General features: G+C 30.9%; 3 protein-coding genes across 3 annotated transcripts in view; 1 reads left to right on the top strand and 2 right to left on the bottom strand.

The window, feature by feature from the left end:
• The window catches only part of LOC142234021 (uncharacterized), a 46,066-nt gene extending 40,343 nt beyond the window's left edge, over positions 1-5,723 (bottom strand). Inside the window, exon 1 of the mRNA XM_075305085.1 lies at positions 5,557-5,723. The gene's annotated coding sequence lies outside the window, so the exon portion shown is untranslated. The remainder of the gene's footprint in view (positions 1-5,556) is intronic.
• Positions 5,724-14,856: 9,133 nt separating this feature from the next.
• Positions 14,857-17,675, top strand: Hpd (4-hydroxyphenylpyruvate dioxygenase). The gene is made up of 4 exons (XM_075305393.1): positions 14,857-15,010; positions 16,302-16,712; positions 16,779-17,432; positions 17,526-17,675. Exons 1-4 carry the CDS (start codon positions 15,008-15,010, stop codon positions 17,598-17,600), a joined length of 1,143 nt encoding a protein of 380 aa, XP_075161508.1. The 5' UTR covers positions 14,857-15,007; the 3' UTR covers positions 17,601-17,675.
• CtIP (CTBP-interacting protein) lies at positions 17,664-22,352 on the bottom strand. The gene is made up of 6 exons (XM_075305392.1): positions 22,126-22,352; positions 21,406-22,070; positions 19,044-19,126; positions 18,581-18,967; positions 17,983-18,358; positions 17,664-17,918 (listed from the first exon to the last, which is right to left on the bottom strand). Exons 1-6 carry the CDS (start codon positions 22,205-22,207, stop codon positions 17,706-17,708), a joined length of 1,806 nt encoding a protein of 601 aa, XP_075161507.1. The 5' UTR covers positions 22,208-22,352; the 3' UTR covers positions 17,664-17,705.
• Positions 22,353-22,537: the final 185 nt, after the last annotated feature.

The raw sequence follows: 22,537 nt of genomic DNA, 5'->3' as shown, positions 1-22,537 counted from the left end.
ATATTTGATATTGTAATAAAAGAACAATATTGCCATTTTGCAGAGAAAGTAAACAGGGACGATAATGTTAAACAAATATGCTTATAAATACACTGAAAACAAATTTTCATTAAGACAAAGATTTCTAACTCTTGAGAAAGATATATTCTCAGAAGTGTTAAAATAGCATATGAATCACGACAATTGTTCACTTTTGAGAGGTTTCACTGTACATTTATTTTTTAATATACTCACAGTTGGTAGAATTCAACCATAAATTGTAGATTGGTAGAATTCTTGGTGTTTCTGTAGATTTTGCAAAATATTCCTTTTCAACTACTTTACAGCTTTTCTATAGAAATAAGCTTCTGACAAACTCTTCTATAGAATTAACATTTTCACAAAATTTCCTATAGAAATAAAATTTTGACAAAATTTTCTATAGAAATAAAATTTTGACAAAATTTTCTATAGAAATAAAATTTTGACAACATTTTCTATAGAAATAAAATTTTAAAAAAATTTTCTATAAAAATAAAATTTTGAAAAAATTTTCTATAGAAATAAAATTTTGACAAAATTTTCTATAGAAATAAAATGTTCACAAAATTTTCTATAGAAATAAAATTTTGACAACATTTTCTGTAGAAATAAAATTTTGACAACATTTTCTATAGAAATAAAATTTTGCCAAATTAAATAAAATTTAGACCAAATTTTCTATAGAAATAAAATTTTGACAACATTTTCTACAAATAAAATATTGACAAAATTTTCTCAAGAAATAACATTTTGACAAAATTTTCAATAGAAATAAAATTTTGCCAAAATTTTCTATAGAAATACAATTTTGATAAAATTTTCTATAGAATAAAATATTGACAAAATTTTCTATAGAAATAAAATTTTGAAGAAATTTACTATAGAAATAAAATTTTGAAGAAATTTACTATAGAAATAAAATTTTGAAAAAATGTTCTATAGAAATAAAATTTTGACAAAAGTTTCTAAAAAAATAATTTTTTGACAAAATTTTCTATAGAAATAAAATTTTGACAATATTTTCTATAGAAATAAAATGTTGACAAAATTTTCTATAGAAATGAAATTTTGACAAAAGTTCCTAAAAAAATAAAATTTTGACAAAAAATAATATTTTTATAGAAATAAAACTTTGACAACATTTTTATAGAATTAAAATCTTGACATTTCACAAGTCCCCAACTCGAAAATTTCGTCCTCATCCACGAAAAAATATCCGCGATTTGGGGGAAAATCCCCAGTACAGGCAACACTGATTAGGGGTGACTGGCCATACAAGGGAACTACAATGAGTTGACAAAACTCAGACTCAGATGGATTTTTGACAAAATTTTCTATAGAAATAAAATTTTGACAACATTTTCAATAGAAATAAAATTTTGACAAAATTTTCTATAGAAATAAAATTTTGACAAAATTTTCTATAAAAATAAAAGTTTGACAAAATCTTCTATAGAAATAATATTTTTATAGAAATAAAATGTTGACAAAATTTTTATAGAAATACAATTTTGACAAAATTCTCTATAGAAATAAAATTCTGACAAAATTTTCTATAATGATTAAATTTTTCTGACAAAATTTTCTATAGAAATAAAATTTTGACAAAATTTTCTATAGAAATAAAAGTTTGACAAAATTTTCTATAGAAATAAAATTTTGCAAAAATTTTCTATAGAAATAAAATTTGAACAAATTTTTCTATAGAAATAACATTTTGACAGAATTTTCTATAGAATTTTGACAATATTTTCTATAGAAACTTTGCCAAACAAGATTTTTTTGTTTGGTAGTTTTTTGGTAAAATTTTCTCCAAATGTTGGTAGATTATTTTTGGCTCGAGTGGCAACCGTCATATAAAGAGCAATTTTCTTTGAATTTTGATAAAACTTTTCGTTGTAAAAATTTTTCATTATTTTTTAACTAAAGTTTATGAAAACGTTATTTGGGATTGTTTGCTCTATTTTTCGCCGGATGAAGAGGTGATCGTAGAAATTGAGATTTATTTTGAAAGGATTGTCTACGACAAGTTATATTTGTCCTTAAAGAAAATTCTTTATCCGCATGTGGGTTCTTTGTATGACTAAACCTTTGTTTCAGAGAAAATAAATTATTTCTTCATGTGCTCTATGGAAAATCCGCTTTTACGATATCCTACATGCAACCTACCATACAAAACGATTATCACGAAACCAAAATTCTGGGGCACATATACCAGTGTGTATGTGTAATGATTTTCTTTTTGCACACAACTATGTCATCCAAGGATAATGACGCATGGCTAAAAAGAATTTCATAACAATTAGATTATAAAGTCACTGGAAAATAGGGGAGTTAATGGCAAACTACGAAAAGGATATATGCAAGTAACACGGACAGGATGTATTTGAGAATGAAATTTTGCAAGGGAAAAATAATTTACTGACAATTAAAGTGGAAGATATAAAATATTGCGATAGGACTACAGTAATAAGAAATATGTAAAGACCTCAGCAAAACGAAAATTAAAATTTCAAAAGAACATGTACATTTTCCACGAATATCCCCCGAAGGATAAGTGCATCCCGATTCTATTTTTATATAAAATACCTCTTTTTCCATAAACAATTTAACAACACTGGAAAAACTATCGGTGACAAATGTTGAAGATTCATGTTTTCTATTCGATTTGCAACATTGTAATATACATATTCCCGTCCGAAGCCATATTTTATTCGATTTACACGGCCATTTCCATAGAGGTCCGTTAGCTAACGAGCTTTTAAATGACACTATGAACATATCTGTCATCTTTCCTATATATTCCATATGCCAGTTAGGAACTTAACTGCGGAATTTTTTTTCAATTAAAGTTAAGAAGAAGATATTTCAACTTACTTTCTGTTAACTGGCAGTTAAAGCCTAACGGAGCTACATGAAAATGGCCGTTAGCAAACAATCGGTCTTTTATAAGAACCCCAAAAAGTTATACGAAAGGCTTTCTTAACCGGAGAGAAGGCATTTGCAATTTACTTTCTGTTAACTGATAGTTAAAGCCTAACGGAGCTACATGAAAATGGGCGTTTTTTTTTTTCAATGACACTCCACAACAAATCTAAATTGATTTACCATAAAATTGATCAAGGTCTTAGAACTATATTTCATATAATCGAGCAAATATTTATGTCTATATTTTATGGCTATCTATGACAGATGCTTGATGTGCTTTTCTTCGTTGATGGTTTGTATATATTTATATATATTAATATTTGTAGTCTCTATGATGAAAATGGAAAAACATTTCCAATGTTCTTTCGCTAAGCATCCCATAGAGATAACAGCGGACGTAAAATATTTAATCATTAATAATTTGTAAGAAAATTTTTGATGGGATGTTTTTGAATCAATTCATCAATCAATATACAAATATGTTTATGTGCGTTTCACATACAAAATATATAAGGATTTATTTCATAATTTCATCAGCGATTTTAAGAAATTGAGAACTTATTTTTATTGATTTATGATTAACTGACGAGAAATTACGTGCCGAATGTCTACACGCTCATAAATAATCGCTTCTGTAACATATACTCCCAAACATATTTTGCTTCAAGCATATACATTTTTGGGTATTGCCCAAACATTTATATGTTTGATCTCTTCCAATATATAATATGTTTGAAAGCATATTAGTCTAAACAATATATGTTTGGGTAGTCTAAGTTCCAAACATTTTGTATTTTTGCATCCAAATTCAATAATGTTGTCTTCCAAAAAACAATATGTTATTATGTGAACATATAATATGTTTGGAAGCATTTTGCACCCAAAAATATTATATGCTTAAAAAAAATTCTCCCAAACAATATTGTGCTCAAAATTTTATTTATTTATATATTTACAATCATAACGAATTATGAAAATAAACAGGTAATATAGGTGCTAACAACATAGGTTTTCGACCTGAATGCTCAAAATTTTGTTTCTGCCCAATTGTATATTCCCCCACATCTTTCTCACTTCCACGAGATTTTTTAGTTCTTAGCACCTTTTTCTGTAATACAAACATTGTAGAAGAAATTATTCAATAGTATGATTTTTATTTTATTTTAATTTTACCTTTTGCCGGACGGGGATTCGAACAGCGGACCACACAGTTTGTAAGGATCAAAGAAGTAGCTGATCAATTGCCCAAGGAAAAATAAAATGTTAATTTTGTAATAACAAGCAACAACCACCAACTTAATTCAATATCGCTCCCTGTTAAATAGCGCTCCAAGCTACTAAACACGTATATGTTTATAGGCTATTTCTAAATTAATATATGTTTGCATCCAAGCATATTATATTTACAAACATTTTATGTCCCAAACATAATATGTTCTAACATATTAACATATATGTCCCAAACATGTTATGCTAGTTTATGAACATTATATGCTTGCACTCAAAAATATTGTGTTTAAAAATTTGTGTTCCAAACATATAATGTTTATAGCCAAACATATGAAAAACAGCCTTTTTCATCCGTGTACGATCGAAATGTTTGTGCTCTACCAGACTCATTAAAACGATTTATAGTCACGGTTGCCACAGTTGATATAATTCTACCAAAAATTGTAGATTTTTTACTGTTTGGTAGATTGGTAGAATTATTTATGTTTTGGTAGATTTTCCAAAATATTCCTTTCCAACTAAGAGGTACTCAGGAATTTTCTATACAAATAAAATTTTAACAAAATTTTCGATACAAATAAAATTTTAACAAAATTTTCGATAGAAATAAAATGTTAACAAATTTTTCGATAGAAATGATTTTTTGACAAAATTATCTATAGAAATAAAATTTTGACAAAATTTTCTATAGAAATAAAATGTTGACAAAATTTTCGATAGAAATAAAATTTCGACAAAATTTTTTACTGAAATAAAATTTCGGCAATTTTTTTTATAGAAATACAATTTTAACAAAATTTTTGAGAAATAAAATGTTAACAAAATTTTTTAGAAATAAAGTTTTAACAAAATTTTCTATAAAAATAATTTTTTGACAAAATTTTTGATAGAAATAAAATTTTACCAAAATTTTCTATACAAATAAAATTTTAACACAATTTTCTACACAAATAAATTTTTGACAAAACTAATAACCACAAAAATTTGAACAAACACTGCGAAATAAAATTTTTCTATTTGGAAGTTTTTGGTAAAATTTTCTTAAAAATAGGGTAGATTATTTTTGGTTCGAGTGCCAACCATGTTTATAGTGCGATACATCAACATGTTGTTCACTTTGAGATGTTCTAATTCGCCAACAGTTGGCGGTAGTATTTTCCCGGCCAAATATCACACTATTATGCTTGAACTTCACCAAGAATAACTTTATTTTTAAATAAACTCAGCCGCAAATTAACCAAATATCGTTTCCAGTTTTACACATACATTAGTGTGGGCAACATTCGTGCCAGTTACCATGTATATGGGGTCATCATAATCGAAAATATTAACCAAGCATTATTTTCACCTTTCCGTGTTCGGATTATAAACTCTTACAAAGGTCATTGGCTCTCCTGTAAAATTCTCCTACGACGATTTGCATTTATTGGGGTGAATAACAAACTGAATCTCCGGCTGAAATTTGCCTTTTCTTACTTTCCACAATTAACACTTAAACGTCAAACTCTAAAACTAAACACCGTATTAATTTCAAAATTTTAATAATATTTGAGGGTATATGAATATTGCACAATCATTGATTCTTTATTATTGTAAATATTTACAAATTATTTTTTAGATTTTTTTATTTTTATGGAAACAATTTTGAATTTCAATACACTTTTACTTTTATATTTCCATTTATTTTACAAGCACATTTATTATATATTCACGTCACTGAACTTAGATGACACTGTTGTCATTTTTTTTTTGTTTTGTTACGACCGGCCATTTAATGTTGAGGAAGAACGAACAAACGTTTTAACAGATGCGGTGACATACAAAATATTCCACTATGCTTGCACAATAGCAACTGTCTGGTCTGATACTAGTCCCACCACAACAATAAGAAACGACCCTCGGCCCTCTTGTTGAGCCAGCAGGCAAAATATTATAAAGGGTGATTCTTTTGAGGTTAGGATTTTCATGCATTAGTATTTGACAGATCACGTGGGATTTCAGACATGGTGTCAAAGAGAAAGATGCTCAGTATGCTTTGACATTTCATCATGAATAGACTTACTAACGAGCAATGCTTGCAAATCATTGAATTTTATTACCAAAATCAGTGTTCGGTTCATTTCATCATTGAATTTTATTACCAAAATCAGTGTTCGGTTCATTTCTGGTTGAATGGCTACCATTGGACCGTATTTTTTCAAAGATGCTGTTGGACGCAACGTTACGGTGAATGGCGATCGCTATCGTTCGATGCTAACAAACTTTTTGTTGCCAAAAATGGAAGAACTGAACTTGGTTGACATGTGGTTTCAACAAGATGGCGCTACATGCCACACAGCTCGCGATTCTATGGCCATTTTGAGGGAAAACTTCGGAGAACAATTCATCTCAAGAAATGGACCGGTAAGTTGGCCACCAAGATCATGCGATTTGACGCCTTTAGACTATTTTTTGTGGGGCTACGTCAAGTCTAAAGTCTACAGAAATAAGCCAGCAACTATTCCAGCTTTGGAAGACAACATTTCCGAAGAAATTCGGGCTATTCCGGCCGAAATGCTCGAAAAAGTTGCCCAAAATTGGACTTTCCGAATGGACCACCTAAGACGCAGCCGCGGTCAACATTTAAATGAAATTATCTTCAAAAAGTAAATGTCATGGACCAATCTAACGTTTCAAATAAAGAACCGATGAGATTTTGCAAATTTTATGCGTTTTTTTAAAAAAAAAAGTTATCAAGCTCTTAACAAATCACCCTTTATTTACTTTATTTCGGGATCTATGTCCTTTGTCATGCATTCACTGGATCTCTCTTCAAGCAATGATGAGAGAATATGGCAGATTTATGTATGTTTATGTATAAGTGTTGGTTTGTGTGAGCGTAAACGTGAACTTGGTTGGTTTTTTTTCGGGAGGGGGGGGGGGGTTTGAGTAGAGAAAAACAAGAGAGTAATAACAGAAGGAGATTAAAACTCTCCCAATAACATTACATATAAGAATATGTTGTTATTATAAGGTTTATAAAAGGGGATTTCAATGTGACTTGTAGAGATGAGGAAGGAATTTGAAATAGTGTTTGCAAAGGATTTATATTCAAAATGCTATCCACTAAACTTTATTACTAAATTATTGCATACAATTGCAATTTTGTTTTCGACATTTATTAATAAACATATAGGTGTCATCGTTGATTATGCTTAACATATGGAATTAAAAATAAAAAAGACCGCTGAAAACCTTTTTGGTTTACGTACTAAACTAGGAAAATCTAAGATCCTCTGTATGGTTATGCTAGCCATTGCTAGTCAGTAACAAATTCATAGACTTAATCTGGTTTTGCTAAACTCTTCCATTTTATTTAGCTTTTTCACCGTGTTTATCAAATGTTAAGCCATAGACACCAAAACAAAAACTGGCGTTTCATTCCATCTCCATGGTATTTACTACTGCTACTCTACTTGTGGCTTTTGAAGTGACTGAAAAACTAACATAAACTGAATTTCTTAGAAATTCTTTTATTGAACAAAAAAAAAAAAAAAACAACCAACCCCTATCAAAGCGGTTTTATATTTAAAAGGAAACCCATCAATAAATAAGGGTTGTGCTTGCGTCGTTTCATTGTCTGGTTTCCATGGCCATCTATGGACATTAGATGGTTGGGGCTTAGTAGTCTTAAAGTTCGATATACTCTATTGTTTCCGAGTATCTTTTGCGCATATAAAGAAATTGCAAACAAAATAACTGCGACACCTATATTTCTGCTGTCGTACTTAATGAGTGCTATATACACCCTCAAAAAAATCGTTTCTGTAACATATACCCCAAACACATTTTGCTTCAAGCATATATATTTTCAAGATTGGCCCAAATAAAATATTGTTTGAATTGTTCAAACCTATTATGTTTCACCTTAGGGCATACACTGGTAGTGTAAAAAATTTAATGAAATGTTCTTTGTGTGGATATATTTTTAAGGCGCCAATTGGTTACTTCCATTATTTTACTTGCAGCATACTCTCTAGGTCTCTCTTTCTAAATACATATATTTTTATAGGCTAGTTCCAAATTAATATATGTTTGCATCTAAGCATATTATATTTACAAACATTTTATGTCCCAAATATAATATGTTCTAACATATTAACATATATGTCCCAAACATGTTATTGCTAGTTTATGAACATTATATGCTTGCACTTAAAAATATTGTGTTAAAAATCTGAGTTCCAAACATATAATTTTTACACCCAAACATATGAAAAACAGTCATTTTCGTCCGTGTAAGCGCCGCATGTGGCTCAAATCGAGAGAGAGGGAGAAAAACTCATGTTATGCTAAACAGCCAGGTGCTAACAGCAATAGCTAAGAAGAATAGTGAGTAACTTTTGTGTGGGGGTTTTAAACAGAGTTGCCATTAGAAGTAAATATTTTCTCCCAAAGGGTTTTCTAAAACTATCCCATAATTGAGTATATTGAGTTTTTGATAGTTGGGATATGTCAACAATTTTTATATGGCCCTCATATAGAACGATCTAGGAAAGCTAATAGACAAAAAATCCAATACGTCCATAATATGTGTATAAGGAGCCACCATGGTGCAGTGGTTTAGCATACAAAGGGTCATTGCTTCAATCCCTGTTTCGACTAAACCCCAAAAATATTTTCAGAGGTGGATTATCCCCTCTCTCTCGATTTTTCCTATAGAAAATCAAAAAAGATGTTCTTGTGGGAGGAATCAATTATAATATCCCTGATTAACCCTGAGAATTTAAACTCCTACGATTGGCGAACAAATATTTTTAAGATCATTTTTTTTTTTTGTAGGGAAATTTGAACGAAATTAGATTTTGTCCAATATAAAAATTCTAAAATCTCAAAACTATGAATAATGAGCCTTTCATCATTTGCCCATAAACACATTTAGCTACAGAACATTAATTCCCAATATGGACCTTTAACAATTAGCATTATATTGAGCATTGGAAATGTCACACACATAGGCTTCACATAAAATGTCTATGATTGTTTGTATATATGACAATGTCCACGTGCGTGTGTCAATAGTTTTCCCCCCATTTGTTGGCGTTGAGCCAAAGACCACTTTATTCATTGCTAAAGATAACACATATGGCAGTGTCTACTAATCTTCAATCACTCGATATGTTCTTAAAATGTAGTAAAAATTGTTCTTTTGGAAAATATCAACATTGTACATAGATGATGTCAATTGGCAGGGCTATACAAAGAAAAAAAGACCTATGCCAATGGAAAATTGGTACATTTTACCTATTGGAGAGTGAATTTTCTGTTTTTTTATAGCTTCCACAATATGATGAGCGGTATACTAATTTTTGTCATTCAATTTGGTATACATTGAAATAAGGGCATTTAGCTTTAACCCTTAAGTGCACACTGTATCTTTTAAGATACAACCAGAAAAAATTCTTACATCTTAAAGTTTTGACCGAATTCTATTAAATTAAGTGCATTGCATTTAAAACATATTTTTTAAAAATATGGTTTTCCGGAAAATTTGTTGTACTTCTGAGTAATCTGCAGTTAAACTTGAAAATAAAATTTTGACCAAAAATTCAAAAAACTAGAAATTGGGCATAATTAATTTTGTTCACTTGTTAAAGGAAATTTTGTAGTTTGAAGGAAGATATTGGAGTTCAAAATTGGAAGAATGTCTTTAGTGACATACGAAGTTCATGATTGACACATTTTTTTGTGAGAAATACTTTTTAGTTAATCATTACGCAAAAAATTATTAGAGTAAAGGAAACTTTCTCCAAACATAATAATTCCATGAACTAAAATAAAGTTAAATTGGCTTTAGTGAAATATGGAGTTCACTTTTTTTTTTGAGTGTAATGTAAAAATATATCTATTTTTATATACTAAAATCAAATTGTTTATTTATAAATAAAAACTTAGTTCAAAGTTTTTAAGATACAACCACTAGTTTTTCAATAAAAAACACAAAAATTATTTCTTTTTTAATTCTTTAGTTTCTGTTTTTCTAACGGAGATTCATGAAAATTGGAGTGGAATTCTGAGGCGATTTAGCGAATGAGTCATGTCGGGGGCTATGGGACTATATTTAGGTTGTCATAAATCCATGTTACCTACAAACACCGCATGAGAAACAAAAGGGACTTTCTCTCATATCAAATAGTGGAGGCCGGTTCCACTTGCGTCAGTTGTTTCTAGAGCTAATTTTTTCCCCACCAGAATTTCTTAAAAGTCAGCCTGGATCTTCACATGCTCTCCACATGACATATTTGACGTCTTGAATGTCCCAGACCCAGATCATATTATAAATCACACCCAAAGAAATTTGTTAGTAGGGACAGCAGAAAAGTCTGCTAAAACAGCAGAAAGTCTGTAACTGTTTGCTGAAATAGCAAACATTTCCTGCTATTTTTAAGCTCGATTACAGCAAAACATGTTTAATTTGGCTGAAACAAAAAAAAATGTCAACTGACATATATTGTTTTAACATAATTAAAACAATATTTTATGAATATCTATAGTATTTGACCAAAAATATGAATATTTATCGAATTGAGGCATAACAGCAAACAAAATGTTGGCTGATCGTATTTAGGAGCTTGTAAGTATATTACAGTACAAAAATATACCAAAAACTACTTTTGGTTCTTAAATATGCTTTGAGGAAAAATTTATAACCTAAAAATTTTATAATTTGTTGTTCATTAGGTCCTGAAGTACAAAAAATATAACAGCAGACATCGACTGCTGTTTTTAGCAGACTTTTCTATGAGTGCATATATAAAGTTAACTAACAATTTTTTAATTTCTTAAGAAAAAAGGTCCCAATATTAGTTCATAGCATCCATAATGTACACACAAAAAACATTTTTCTGATTCAATCACGAAATTGCTTAAATAATTGGAAATAAATTAATTGATCCAATGAATTTCTTAATAGAAATGTCTTCAGTCACAGAACTGATAGTATCAGTTAAAAAATTAATTGAAAGTCAATTAAAAAATTAATTGATCCAATTAAACAATAAATTGATACTATTATTTTTTGTGATTGATTTTTGTTTCAATTAAAAAATTTGTTAAATCAATTAAATTTTTAATTGAATATTTTGTAAAATTTAATTAAGACTTTAATTGGAAAAATTTTCTTGAATTTTTTTCTGTGTAATATTATTTCATAACATCTATAATGAAGTTAGCTTTCATATAAACCGATCTCCCTATTTATTTGGTCGAGCAGGTTAATTTCGGAACAGATTTTTTCGTGGTCTTTAATGTGCATATAGAGCAAAGCCCATAAGCATTTTCGTATAAAACAATATCGTAATATGAAAGCTTCTAGAGCCAACTATATATATTTAACTGTTGTTAGGAGCCGCCAAATGATAAATTTGTTTATGCATTTTATTCAAATAATAGTAATGGAACAAGTTTTTATTACATAACCTGTTCTTCAAAAGACTGGAGAGAGCTTAACAACAGACAAATCGTTTTCATAAAAAATAAAAACAGGTGTTGATTATCATCACCAGCTGCAGCATCTAAATATTCTATTTGTCGAACCCATAACTGTCACAAAACAAGTTTTTCTCATTTCTAAAATGCGTTTGTTCTTATCAATGGTTGTAAAAAAAGGTTCTAAAACTATGTTTCTATACCGCCGGTTGAACTACTTTTTCATATAAATTTCCATTATAATTTGGCGTGGGGCTTTCATATGAATTATTCATGTACTTGATTTTGGTTATCAAAATAAGCCGGCATATTATTTTTGGAATTGATTAGTGGTGCTCTACTACTGTAACAGAAGTTAGGAATCATGAAAACAAAACTGGTTTCGTTGAAACGAATATTGTGAAAACTAAAAAATCTTGAACTTGTGGTTATTGATAAATTATTACAATGTTCAATACAGACATAATTGTTGTGCATTTTATTTAATCTAATTTAATTAACACAAAAAAAAGTTTTTTTATTGCCATATAAAATTTTAGACCCAAAAACGTTTCTATGTAGATTCTTTAAATTAAAAGAACTCCCATATAATGCAAACTAAAAGATTTGCAAATGAAGAATAAGCTCACCACGCTTGTTTGTTTGATCGCTCAATTTAGGAACAGAAAAGAAGCAAAGTCAGCAAAGTTCATAGCGGGTGTGTTAGCCCGGTAAGAAGTAGGATCGGCCAGAGAATATCCTGAAACCTATAGAGGTGCAATGGTAAGCATACCAATTTTGATCGACTCTGACTCCAGCATTTTTTATCGGTCTCGACTCCGACTCCGGATAATATAACCAGATCGCATTTTAATAACTTTCATTTGTAATTATGAGGTGTACCCTCCACAAAAAAATGGAACAATATATAAATTATCTTATTTCCAGCTCCAAATTTCACATTTGATGCCAGTTGCATACCGACAAACGTAAGAATTTTAGAAGTCCAAAATAAATTTAGACCAATTGTCTACTATTGTCAATAAATTAAAATATGACATAAACTTACATAGGTGCTCCGTCATAATATGAACAGAAACCATTAAATTTCTATCGGAATAAAATTTTGACAAAATTTTCTATAGAAATAAATTTTTGACAAAATTTTCTATGGAAAAAATTTGATAAAATTTTCTATAGAAATAAGTTTTAGGAAAATTATCGACAACAATTTCTATAGAAAAAAAATTTTGACAAAACTTTCTACAGAAATAAAATTTTGCAACAATTTTTTTATAGAAATAAAATTTTGCCAAAATTTTCTATAGAATTTTAAATATAATTTTTAGTTTTCTATAGAACTGCAATTTTGACAAAATTTTCTATGGAAATAAAAGTTTGGCAAAATTTTCTATGAAACTAAAATTTTGCAAAATTTTCTATATATTCAATATTTTTTTTAATTTTCATGTTGGTCCATTTCGTTAAAGTCGATTGTAAGTAAGTTCTCCCTTTTTAAAGAAGTAGTAACTTTCTCTTGTTGGTGCAAGCTAAATCATTAAAACAAAATTCGACGCATTTACAATTTAAGGGATATTTATAAACCCAGAGTATGGCACAGGGTATAAACAGCTGATATCTATAAAAACGTACTAATTTGATTTTGTGGCCCCAAAGTAAGCCTACGATGGGAGCCACCGTGGTGCAATTGTTAGCATGCCCGCCTTGCATACACAAGGTCGTGGGTTTGATTCCTGCTTCGACCGAACACCAAAAATTTGTTCAGCGATGGATTATCCCACCTCAGTAATGCTGGTGACATTTCTGAAGGTTACAAAGCTTCTCTAAGTGGTTTCACTGTAATGTGGAACGCCGTTCGGACTCGGCTATAAAAAGGAGGTCCCTCCTCATTGAGCTTAACATGGAATCGGGCAGCACTCAGTGATAAGAGGGAAGTTCTCCAATGTGGTATCACAATGTGGTATCACTAAGTGAGCCTGATACATCGGGCTGCCACCTAACCTAACCTAACCTAAGCCTAAGATCCACATTTTAGTTAAATCGAATGAATGTAGAGGCTTCTATGCGCTCAAGAATATGTTTATGTATCATCAGCTATATGAAAATCTGAACCGACAGGATTCATATTTCGAAAGGGATCCCAAATTCTGGCAAATGGAATGAAAATTTCAGGCTGGCAAAAAATGGTAGAGCTTTTAGTAAAACCAGTAAAACCTTTTAGAAAACATTGAATATTCTTCATAATTGGAAGTTTCACTGCAATTACAGTCATTGATCTATTGAAGATCTCAATGAATTCAAATTTCCTAAATATATATTTAGTTACAAAAATTTGTACAACTCCGACTCCAGCAAAATCTTCAGACTCCGACTCCACAGCCCTGGTTAATATAACATAAGTAAAAACAGAGGAAAAATTAACATTTTTAACATTAGCTTTATTTCGGTAGTGAAAGGGTTAACAACAAAATAAAATTTCGTTTCCCAGAACATAAATTAATTTTTTGTCTGCACATGGGTGGGGATTATAGTCAAAATAAAAAGGTCTACTTTTTTGTTTATCCTGAAAAGAAAACAACTTTTACTTCGTTTGTCCAAAATTTCGTTTCCCTGAACCGAAAATAATTTTTTGCACATGGACACGTGTTGGACTTTAAAAATTTGAGTTTTCGACTTTGGGAGATTTGAGTTTTTCAAATTTGTAAGAATTCTGTGCTTAAAACACTATATTTTGAAAATTCTTCTTTGGCTGCCATTTGAAGATATGGAATATTATTAAATTTATTCAAATGTCAAAAACGAATTTCTGATATATAAGGAATTTATCTAGAAAAACGAAAACCCAACCATACATCGCTCACTAAACCAAGCTCCGATCGTCACAAACATTTTCGAACAAGTGACAAGCCTCCTAATCCAAACAAATAACATGATCCAATGATTCCTTCGCTACTTAAAAAAATCTTCTTTTGCTTTTTTGTAGATAGCTAGTTTGTTTACCAACAGCAATAAGAAATTATACGTTTTTCAATCGTAATTTATGCATAATAATATTAAGAAAAACAAGAACAACTATTACAGAAACGAGAAAAACAAAATACTTGTTTCAAGCTAATAAAATATAAATATTCAAATGAGCCTCTGAACATTTGTGGGCTACCTACCACTAACAGGATTTTCATCTTATATTGATGCTGATTGTGCCGGTATGTATTCTGAATCAAATTAACCATTGAACAAAAAGCTATATAAACTTGACTGCTTCCATGGCGCTTAGGTTAGTCTTAAAAAAGATACCCCACTAAACCTACAAAGTGGATTAAGTGTATAGTGTGAAGAAAAGAAGAAAGTTTCAAACAAAATGGTATGTTTCAAAGGCATTTAAAAAAAATTTGAATGAATTGAATATGAAAAGAACTTTCTAGAATGTGTGAAAAATTTGACATACACCCACAGATAGCCTCATTGAAAAAAGGCTGAAGGCAATTCTTTTAAAAAAAATATATATGCAAAGGAAATTTTACTATGTGATATGAACAGTATATATATATATACAAAAAATGTGGCTTAAATGAAAAAACAAAAATTATCGAAAAAAACAAACATCGCCAAAAAATATCTCAACAAAAATATTCAATAAATCTATCGGAGTGGTCGTCTAAAATTTTAATGTAGTAATAATGGTGCTGCTCTAATAACTTCAAAAGTGATTGACGAGTGGATAACCAATTTAAAATAATATATTTTAATACGCAGTCCACTCCAATTATTTCAGAATGCTCTTAGATTTCTGTGCATACATCATATAATATTCTTCGACGTAATTCCAATTATTTATTGCGTTTTATGCAATTGGTTGGTATAACAAACGTAAAAAACGAACAATTGTGTAGGATTAGAAAAAAAATAACAATAGGTAATTCGTCATTTCATAAAAAATGGCACATTGTTTATGAAACTAAATTACAAAAGTACCAATTTAAAAAGTATTTTTTTAGAAAAAATGTTTTCTTCCAAGGCTTCAATGTGGACTACAATCTGATAGATTATGTAACCAAAGGGTTGTATATATTTTGATCAATCCTTCTTACGAAATTCTATTCATTCCCCTTTAGAAATAGCAAAGATTCTTTATTCTGCTCCACCTTTGCTCTATCGGAGTAATGCACTAAAATCCTTAAAAGCTCCTAAATGCTACCAGTAAAAATTGTGCTTGTTGTTATGCTTTACTTTGATAAAGATTTTTGGACAGATATGAGATATATTCTTAATAATTGATTTTATTGAGTTATGACGATGAACTTTTTGTTTATTTCAGCCTAACTAATACATGTTTTGGTGAAATCGAGTTTAAAAATAGCAGCAAACAGTGACTGCTTTCGCTTTTTTAGCAAACTTTTTGTTGTTTTAGCAGACTTTTATGTTCCAGCTTAGGGAATAAAATGATAAGAAATAACTTTCCATACACAGTACCTAAGATTTTTTGACACACATTTTTGACTTGGCTACAAAGAACAGGTCTCTTATCATGAATAAAAACAAATTAAACCAGGCTGCTCCCATTGTTGAAAACAACCACGGACTAGCTAAAAAAAAATTAAAAACTTTATTTTATATCCTGAACCCATTTCGATTAATTTTTTTTTCCTTTTCAGACCACTTACACCGACAAAGGACCCAAACCTGCCTTTGGTAAATTCTTAAGTTTCGATCATTTAACCTTCTACGTTGGCAATGCTAAACAAGCTGCTAGTTACTACACCACTCGCATGGGTTTTACCCCATTGGGCTATCAGGGATTAGAAACCGGCAATCGTCGTTATGCCAAGCATGCTGTAAAGCAAAACAAAATTGTCTTCGTTTTTGTATCAGCCTATGAGACAAACGATGAAGATCATGGTCTACATTTAATGAGACATGGTGATGGTGTTAAAGATGTAGCCTTTGAGGTGGAAGATATTGAGGCTATCTTCAATTTAGCCAAACAACGTGGAGCCGAAGTTGTTAACGAATTATGGGAGGAGTCAGATCAATTTGGCACAGTTAAATTTGCCACCATTAAGACCGTAAGTTTTCAAAAAAAAAAAAAACAAAATATTGAAAAATAAAGCATAAAATTTCTTTTATTTTAGTATGGTGATACTACTCATACCTTTGTGGATCGCACTAAATATAAAGGTGTTTTCTTACCTGGTTTCCAACAATCCCCTGAAGATGTTTTGCTTAAATCACTACCCCCTGCTAAATTGGATTTCATTGATCACGTAGTGGGTAATCAACCCGATTTGGAAATGGAACCAGTTGCCGCCTGGTATGAACGTGTCTTGCAATTCCATCGTTTTTGGTCTGTGGATGATTCTCAGATTCATACTGAATACTCAGCTCTACGGTCCATTGTTATGGCCAACTACGAGGAGACAGTTAAAATGCCCATAAATGAACCGGCCAAGGGCAAAAAGAAATCACAAATTCAGGAATATGTGGAATATTATGGTGGAGCCGGGGTACAACACATTGCCTTGAATACCAGTGATATTATTAGTGCCATTAAAAATCTTAGAGCTAGAGGAATGGAATTCCTTACCATTCCCCCATCATACTATGAGATTCTAACAGAAAATTTGAAACACAGCCGCACTAAGATTAAAGAAGACATGGAAGTTCTGAAAAAATTAAATATTTTAATAGATTATGATGAGAATGGATATCTATTGCAAATATTTACCAAAAATATGCAAGATCGTCCCACACTTTTCTTGGAAGTCATCCAACGTCACAATCACAATGTATGTATTGCGAGGAAAATACTAAAGGAAAGGAGAAATTTTTTAATACATATATATATATATATTCGTTTTGTTTTTTGTTTTTTCTTACAGGGCTTTGGTGCCGGTAACTTTAAATCCTTATTTACCGCCATTGAAATCGAACAGGAGAGACGTGGCAATTTGTAGATTTTCATTTTTTCAATTTATTTCTTTTTATTATTGTAATTTAAATGTAAATAAAAGAATTCATTAGATATTCAATTCAAATTTTGTATTAATATAATAACTAAGTTATTTCCCTAATTGCAATTTATTATCTTTGAAACGGGTATCTATTAGCACTTCATTGCGGGGATCATTCTCATCAAATGTTAGCATTAGGGGATTCCAAAATCCCTCAGGAGTGTTTTGTCGCATAAAATCGGGTTGATTATGGAAGTTACACTTATTCAAATGCATTTCGAATTCGCGATTCGTTATGTGGGGACCTAGAAGTCGCAAAAGCTAAAAGAAACGATATTGAGAGTTAAAACATACGGCGTTTTATATTTCCCATTTGCAAAACAACCTTTTCACAATTATCACAGTCTATACCAAAGCGTTCCTTTACTGTCAGTGTTTTGGATGTATGTTGATAATCATCGGTTTCCTTTTTTACAACAAAAGGTTTAGGCATGGCGTCTTCATCTTCATCTTCGTCCTCATCGTCTAAGTAATTTTTTATCAAGTCTTTTTTCTTTTCTGTTGTGGAATTTATTGGTATATTTTCATGTTTGTTTATGTTTGCAGTGTCCATGTCAACAACCCTTTCATCGCCATTTCTTTTACCATCCAATATTTCTTGAGTTGATTTTTCCTTTTTTATAAAAGCTGCTGGTTTAAGGAAACCCTTATCATCGTCATTTTTTATTGATTTTACATCCTGTCTTTTTCTCTTTTCAATACTAAAATAAAACAGGATACAATTTAGCCAATACACCTGAAGGGTTTTTAATATTTTTTTAGATTCAAATAATTGTTTCAATTATGGAAATTGTAACATTAATACCAAAATTAATTGATGCAGTCAAATTAAACCGAGGTACTAGTTTAGGTTAATTTGATAATAGTTTTCAGATCTTCAACCTGGAATAGTCGTTTAAAATTTTAGTTTTATGTAAACTTACTTTTTGCTCTCAATCTTTTTGAGGTTTGCCATATACTCCGTTTCATGCTCTCGTACATCTGCCAGCAGATCCATAGTATCTATATCTCCAAAATCATTTGTGCTTTCATCTATAAATATAATATCTTGTGTTGCCGGTGTTAATAACACTACACTGGAGCTATTTTTGTTACTGCTCTCGGTATCGTTGCCATCAAAATGCAGTTCTTTAGAGCTCATATTAGTTTTGGAAAGATATGTTGTTTCGGATGAGTGTTCATTATTTTTCGTGGGAGAGAAATCAAAAACAATATTTTCAATGCTACTGTTTTTTCTATCAGGTTTTTGTTGGATTCCTTCGATTTTGTTGTTTATTGTGGGACTGTGGGAACTTTGGTTGTGGCCGCTTCTGTAACCTTAGCGAAAGTTTTGAATTAATTTTTAATTTAATTGTAATTAATGTAAAATTATTTGAGGAGAATTACCTGTGGGCCCATGATTTCCCAGATCTTGAGTTTTTACTCAAAGGCACTGGACTAGCATCTATAACATCTTCACAAATATCAGACTAAATATGGAAAAAGAAAAGATAAAGGTACGAAAATGGAAAAGTCAAATTTGGGTAACCATCAACATTTGCTTAGTCGAGACGAAATTTTTTTAATTTATTTTAATTAATTTATTTATTTTGTTTAATTTGTTTTCCTAACAAAGCTTTACATTGTATAGGCCACGAAATAGTTTAAATTTCTTAGCACGCAAAGCTATTCATACAAAATGGGGTATGTTTCGATATTAGAAAACGCAAACCCCAAGTTTTTTTGTTTGGCCATATTTACTTAAACTTAAGGGTATGATCATTATGTAATATATCCAATATGAGCTAAAAATGTTTGCTGGTTTGACTATGGCGATGAATTCTTTACGATTTTTTGCCAAATATTGGCCCAGTGTCACCGTACCGTAAAATATATACCCCCATGTTCCAATATTCGGAATCGCAAATCGCAAGAATTTATTTTTCTTGTAATGAAGAAAAATGGAGATACTCTCGGACCCCAATACAATTTTAATATGAACTTCTCATTGAAGATTATATAATTTTTCATTTTTCTTTATATATATTCATATTTGTAATCATTTTAAATCCCTACCTTTAAACATTATACACTATAAGTAAAACTTTGTACTTCGAGGAGTTATTCTTCAGTAGATTTATTGTAATTTACCTCAATTGGTAAATTAAAGAGAACTATATTACCAAGATTTAAGTCTATAAGTTTCGGAACATGGTGGATACATTTAAAATACAAATTGAATTTAAGTCCGATAGTATCCCAATTTTCTTTAAAAGAAAACTAAATTCTTGCGATTTGCGATTCCGAATATTGGAACAATGGGGAATATGATTATACCCCACGCCACACTGTGAAAGGGTATTATAAGTTAGTGCATATGTTTACAACACCCAGAATGAGACGAGATAGACACATGGTATCTAGCCATGTTCGTCCGTCTGTCTGTGAATACATTTTTGTGATCACAGTCTGGGTCGCAATTTTAGTCCAATCGACTTCAAATTTGGCACAAGTATGTGTTTTGGGTTAGAATAGAACCCTATTGGTATTTTGGTAGAAATCGGTCCAGTTTTAGATATAGCTGCCAATATGACCCCAGAAGCCAGAAATAAAGCCTGATTTGCCTCAAATTTTGCACAAGGGGTGAAATTTATAGTGTGGTAAAGTGTGAATTTGGTTGAAATCGGTTCAGTTTTAGATATAGCTCTCATATATATCTTTCGTCCGATTTACACTCATATGATCACAAAGGTCGTGAACCGTTTTAAGCAAAATTTTGCGCAGGGAATAGAATTCACATTGTAGCTACGAATGTCAAATTTGATTAATATCGGTTCAGTTTTAGATATAGCTCCCATACATATCTTTCGTCCGATATCTACCAATATGACCCCAGAAGCCAGAATTTAAGCCGGATTTCCTTAAATTTTGCAAAAGGAGTGCAATTTATAGTGTCGTAATATGTACCGAATTTGGTTGAAATCGGTTCAGATTTAGATATAGCTCCCATATATATCTTTCGCCCGATATCCACTTATATGGCCCCAGAAGCAAGAATTTTACCCTAATTTGGTTCAAATTTTGTACAGGGAGTAGAATTGACGTTATCTTTATCCATTGTAATTTTGGTTGAAATCGATTCAAATTTAGATATAGCTTCCATATATATCTTTCGTCCGATTTGCACTCATATCACCACAGAGGTCAAATTTGTAATCCGATTTAAGTGAAATTTTGCACAGGCAGTAGAATTCACATTGTAGCTAAGCATGCCAAATTTCGTTGAAATCGGTTTAGATTTAGATATAGCTCCTATATATATTTTTTCTGATTTCGTCAAAAATGATCAAAATACCACATTTTCCTTATAAAATCTCCACTGCTTAGTCGAAAACATGTAAAAATGACTCCAATTTTCGTATACTTCTAATACATATATGTCAGCCGATAAATCATAAATCGACTTTTGCGAAGTTGTCTAAAAAATGGTCCAGATTTTAATGTTTCCCATATTTTTTTAGTAACATTGTGTTGCAGCGAAGAGCATTAGCTACCTTAAAGCCAATATTCTAACAAATTTTGTCCATATCGATTCAGATTTAGATATATGTATATGGGAACAAAAACCTTTATATATAGCACCAAACACATTTGACGGACTTGATATGGTATCGAAAATGTGGATCAACAAAGTGATACAGGGTATAATATAGTCGGCCCCGCCCGACTTTAGACTTTCCTTACTTGTTTTTTATTGTGTATATCTCACCTCAATTACGCTCGAATCTTTACAACTCTCAAATTGCAGTGTGGCTTGTTTAATTTTACTTGGGTTTGTTTTTTTCAAGGACAAATTGACTTTTTTCTCTGGCTTTATATTAACTCCGATTTTACCATTTCGTTTTGCAGATACTGTTGCATTTGGCTTTGGGAAAAAAGACAAGGCCCATGATTTATTACTCTGGCTAGTGTTGGCAGTATCTCGGCTTTGCCATTCAGATTTGGATTTCTCCAGCGATTTCACATTAGTTGAGTGTAAATTTTCTTTCTCTTTTTGACTCCGCAATGTACCAACTTTATTATGAGGACTTATTGGTACTTCGGAAGCAGAGATTATACTAGTTTCCGATTTGGCAGGGCTGCTTAAACCCGAACTTTCAAATAGTTGTTCACTATTCAAAGCCATATTGAGGTTGGATGGTCCGGCATAATCATCATCGGTTAAACTCGTATCTGTAAGTCCTCCAGCATTATTATTTTTTGCCCTTATCAGTGGTGATGGCTTAGTTGTCCTTTCATTATGGGCCTTAAATTTTTTCGAAGGTCTTGATTGTTGTTCACTTTGCAGTAATTCCAAAGCTTGGTTCAGTTCTTCATTGCGTTCTCTGATTTTGTGCAATTCTTCGTCGCGCTGGCTTACGGAATTCTTGTAAACTATTTATAGATTAGGAGGCTTGCAATTTGGAGTTTACTTGTAGTGGATACTTACATGTGTAATGCTCCTTCAGGGTTTCCAAAGCCAGCGTGAAACAATCGCCCGCCACATTCTTTTTACAAACTAAGCACACCATTGTTGTCCAGTAAAATTCACATTTATTCAAAAACAAATATCAAGATTTTCAGTCGTGTCAAAAAAAATACCAAATCAAAAATTGTTTGTATTTTTTTCTCAAGAAGGCTCCCTCTTCATGCTACTCCTAAAACTGTGATCACCTAAATGTAAGCCGAAGGCAAAACATAATGGGACGTTCAAACTCTAATTATTAAATGGGAATTAAATACTTTAAAATTTGCACAAACCCTGCTGTTTAAGTTCGAGTAAAGATTAATTGGACTTAATAGTGTTCGTTAGAATTTGTATACTACTTTTTGGTACATCCCTGCCAGAGTAGAAATGTCAT

Source organism: Haematobia irritans, chromosome 4, assembly GCF_050003625.1.
Source record: "Haematobia irritans isolate KBUSLIRL chromosome 4, ASM5000362v1, whole genome shotgun sequence".
Taxonomy (NCBI): Eukaryota; Metazoa; Arthropoda; class Insecta; order Diptera; family Muscidae; genus Haematobia; species Haematobia irritans.
This window is presented reverse-complemented; position numbering and strand designations above follow the sequence as displayed.

Coding starts and splice junctions, on each gene's coding strand:
- Hpd (XM_075305393.1), top strand. Junction 16,713..16,778: donor AATTTGCCACCATTAAGACC/GTAAGTTTTCAA, acceptor CTTTTATTTTAG/TATGGTGATACTACTCATAC. Junction 17,433..17,525: donor TCCAACGTCACAATCACAAT/GTATGTATTGCG, acceptor TTTTTCTTACAG/GGCTTTGGTGCCGGTAACTT.
- CtIP (XM_075305392.1), bottom strand. CDS start 22,207: ATGGTGTGCTTAGTTTGTAAAAAGAATGTGGCGGGCGATTGTTTCACG. Junction 18,968..19,043: donor GGGAAATCATGGGCCCACAG/GTAATTCTCCTC, acceptor CTAAGGTTACAG/AAGCGGCCACAACCAAAGTT. Junction 17,919..17,982: donor ACTGTGATAATTGTGAAAAG/GTTGTTTTGCAA, acceptor CGTTTCTTTTAG/CTTTTGCGACTTCTAGGTCC.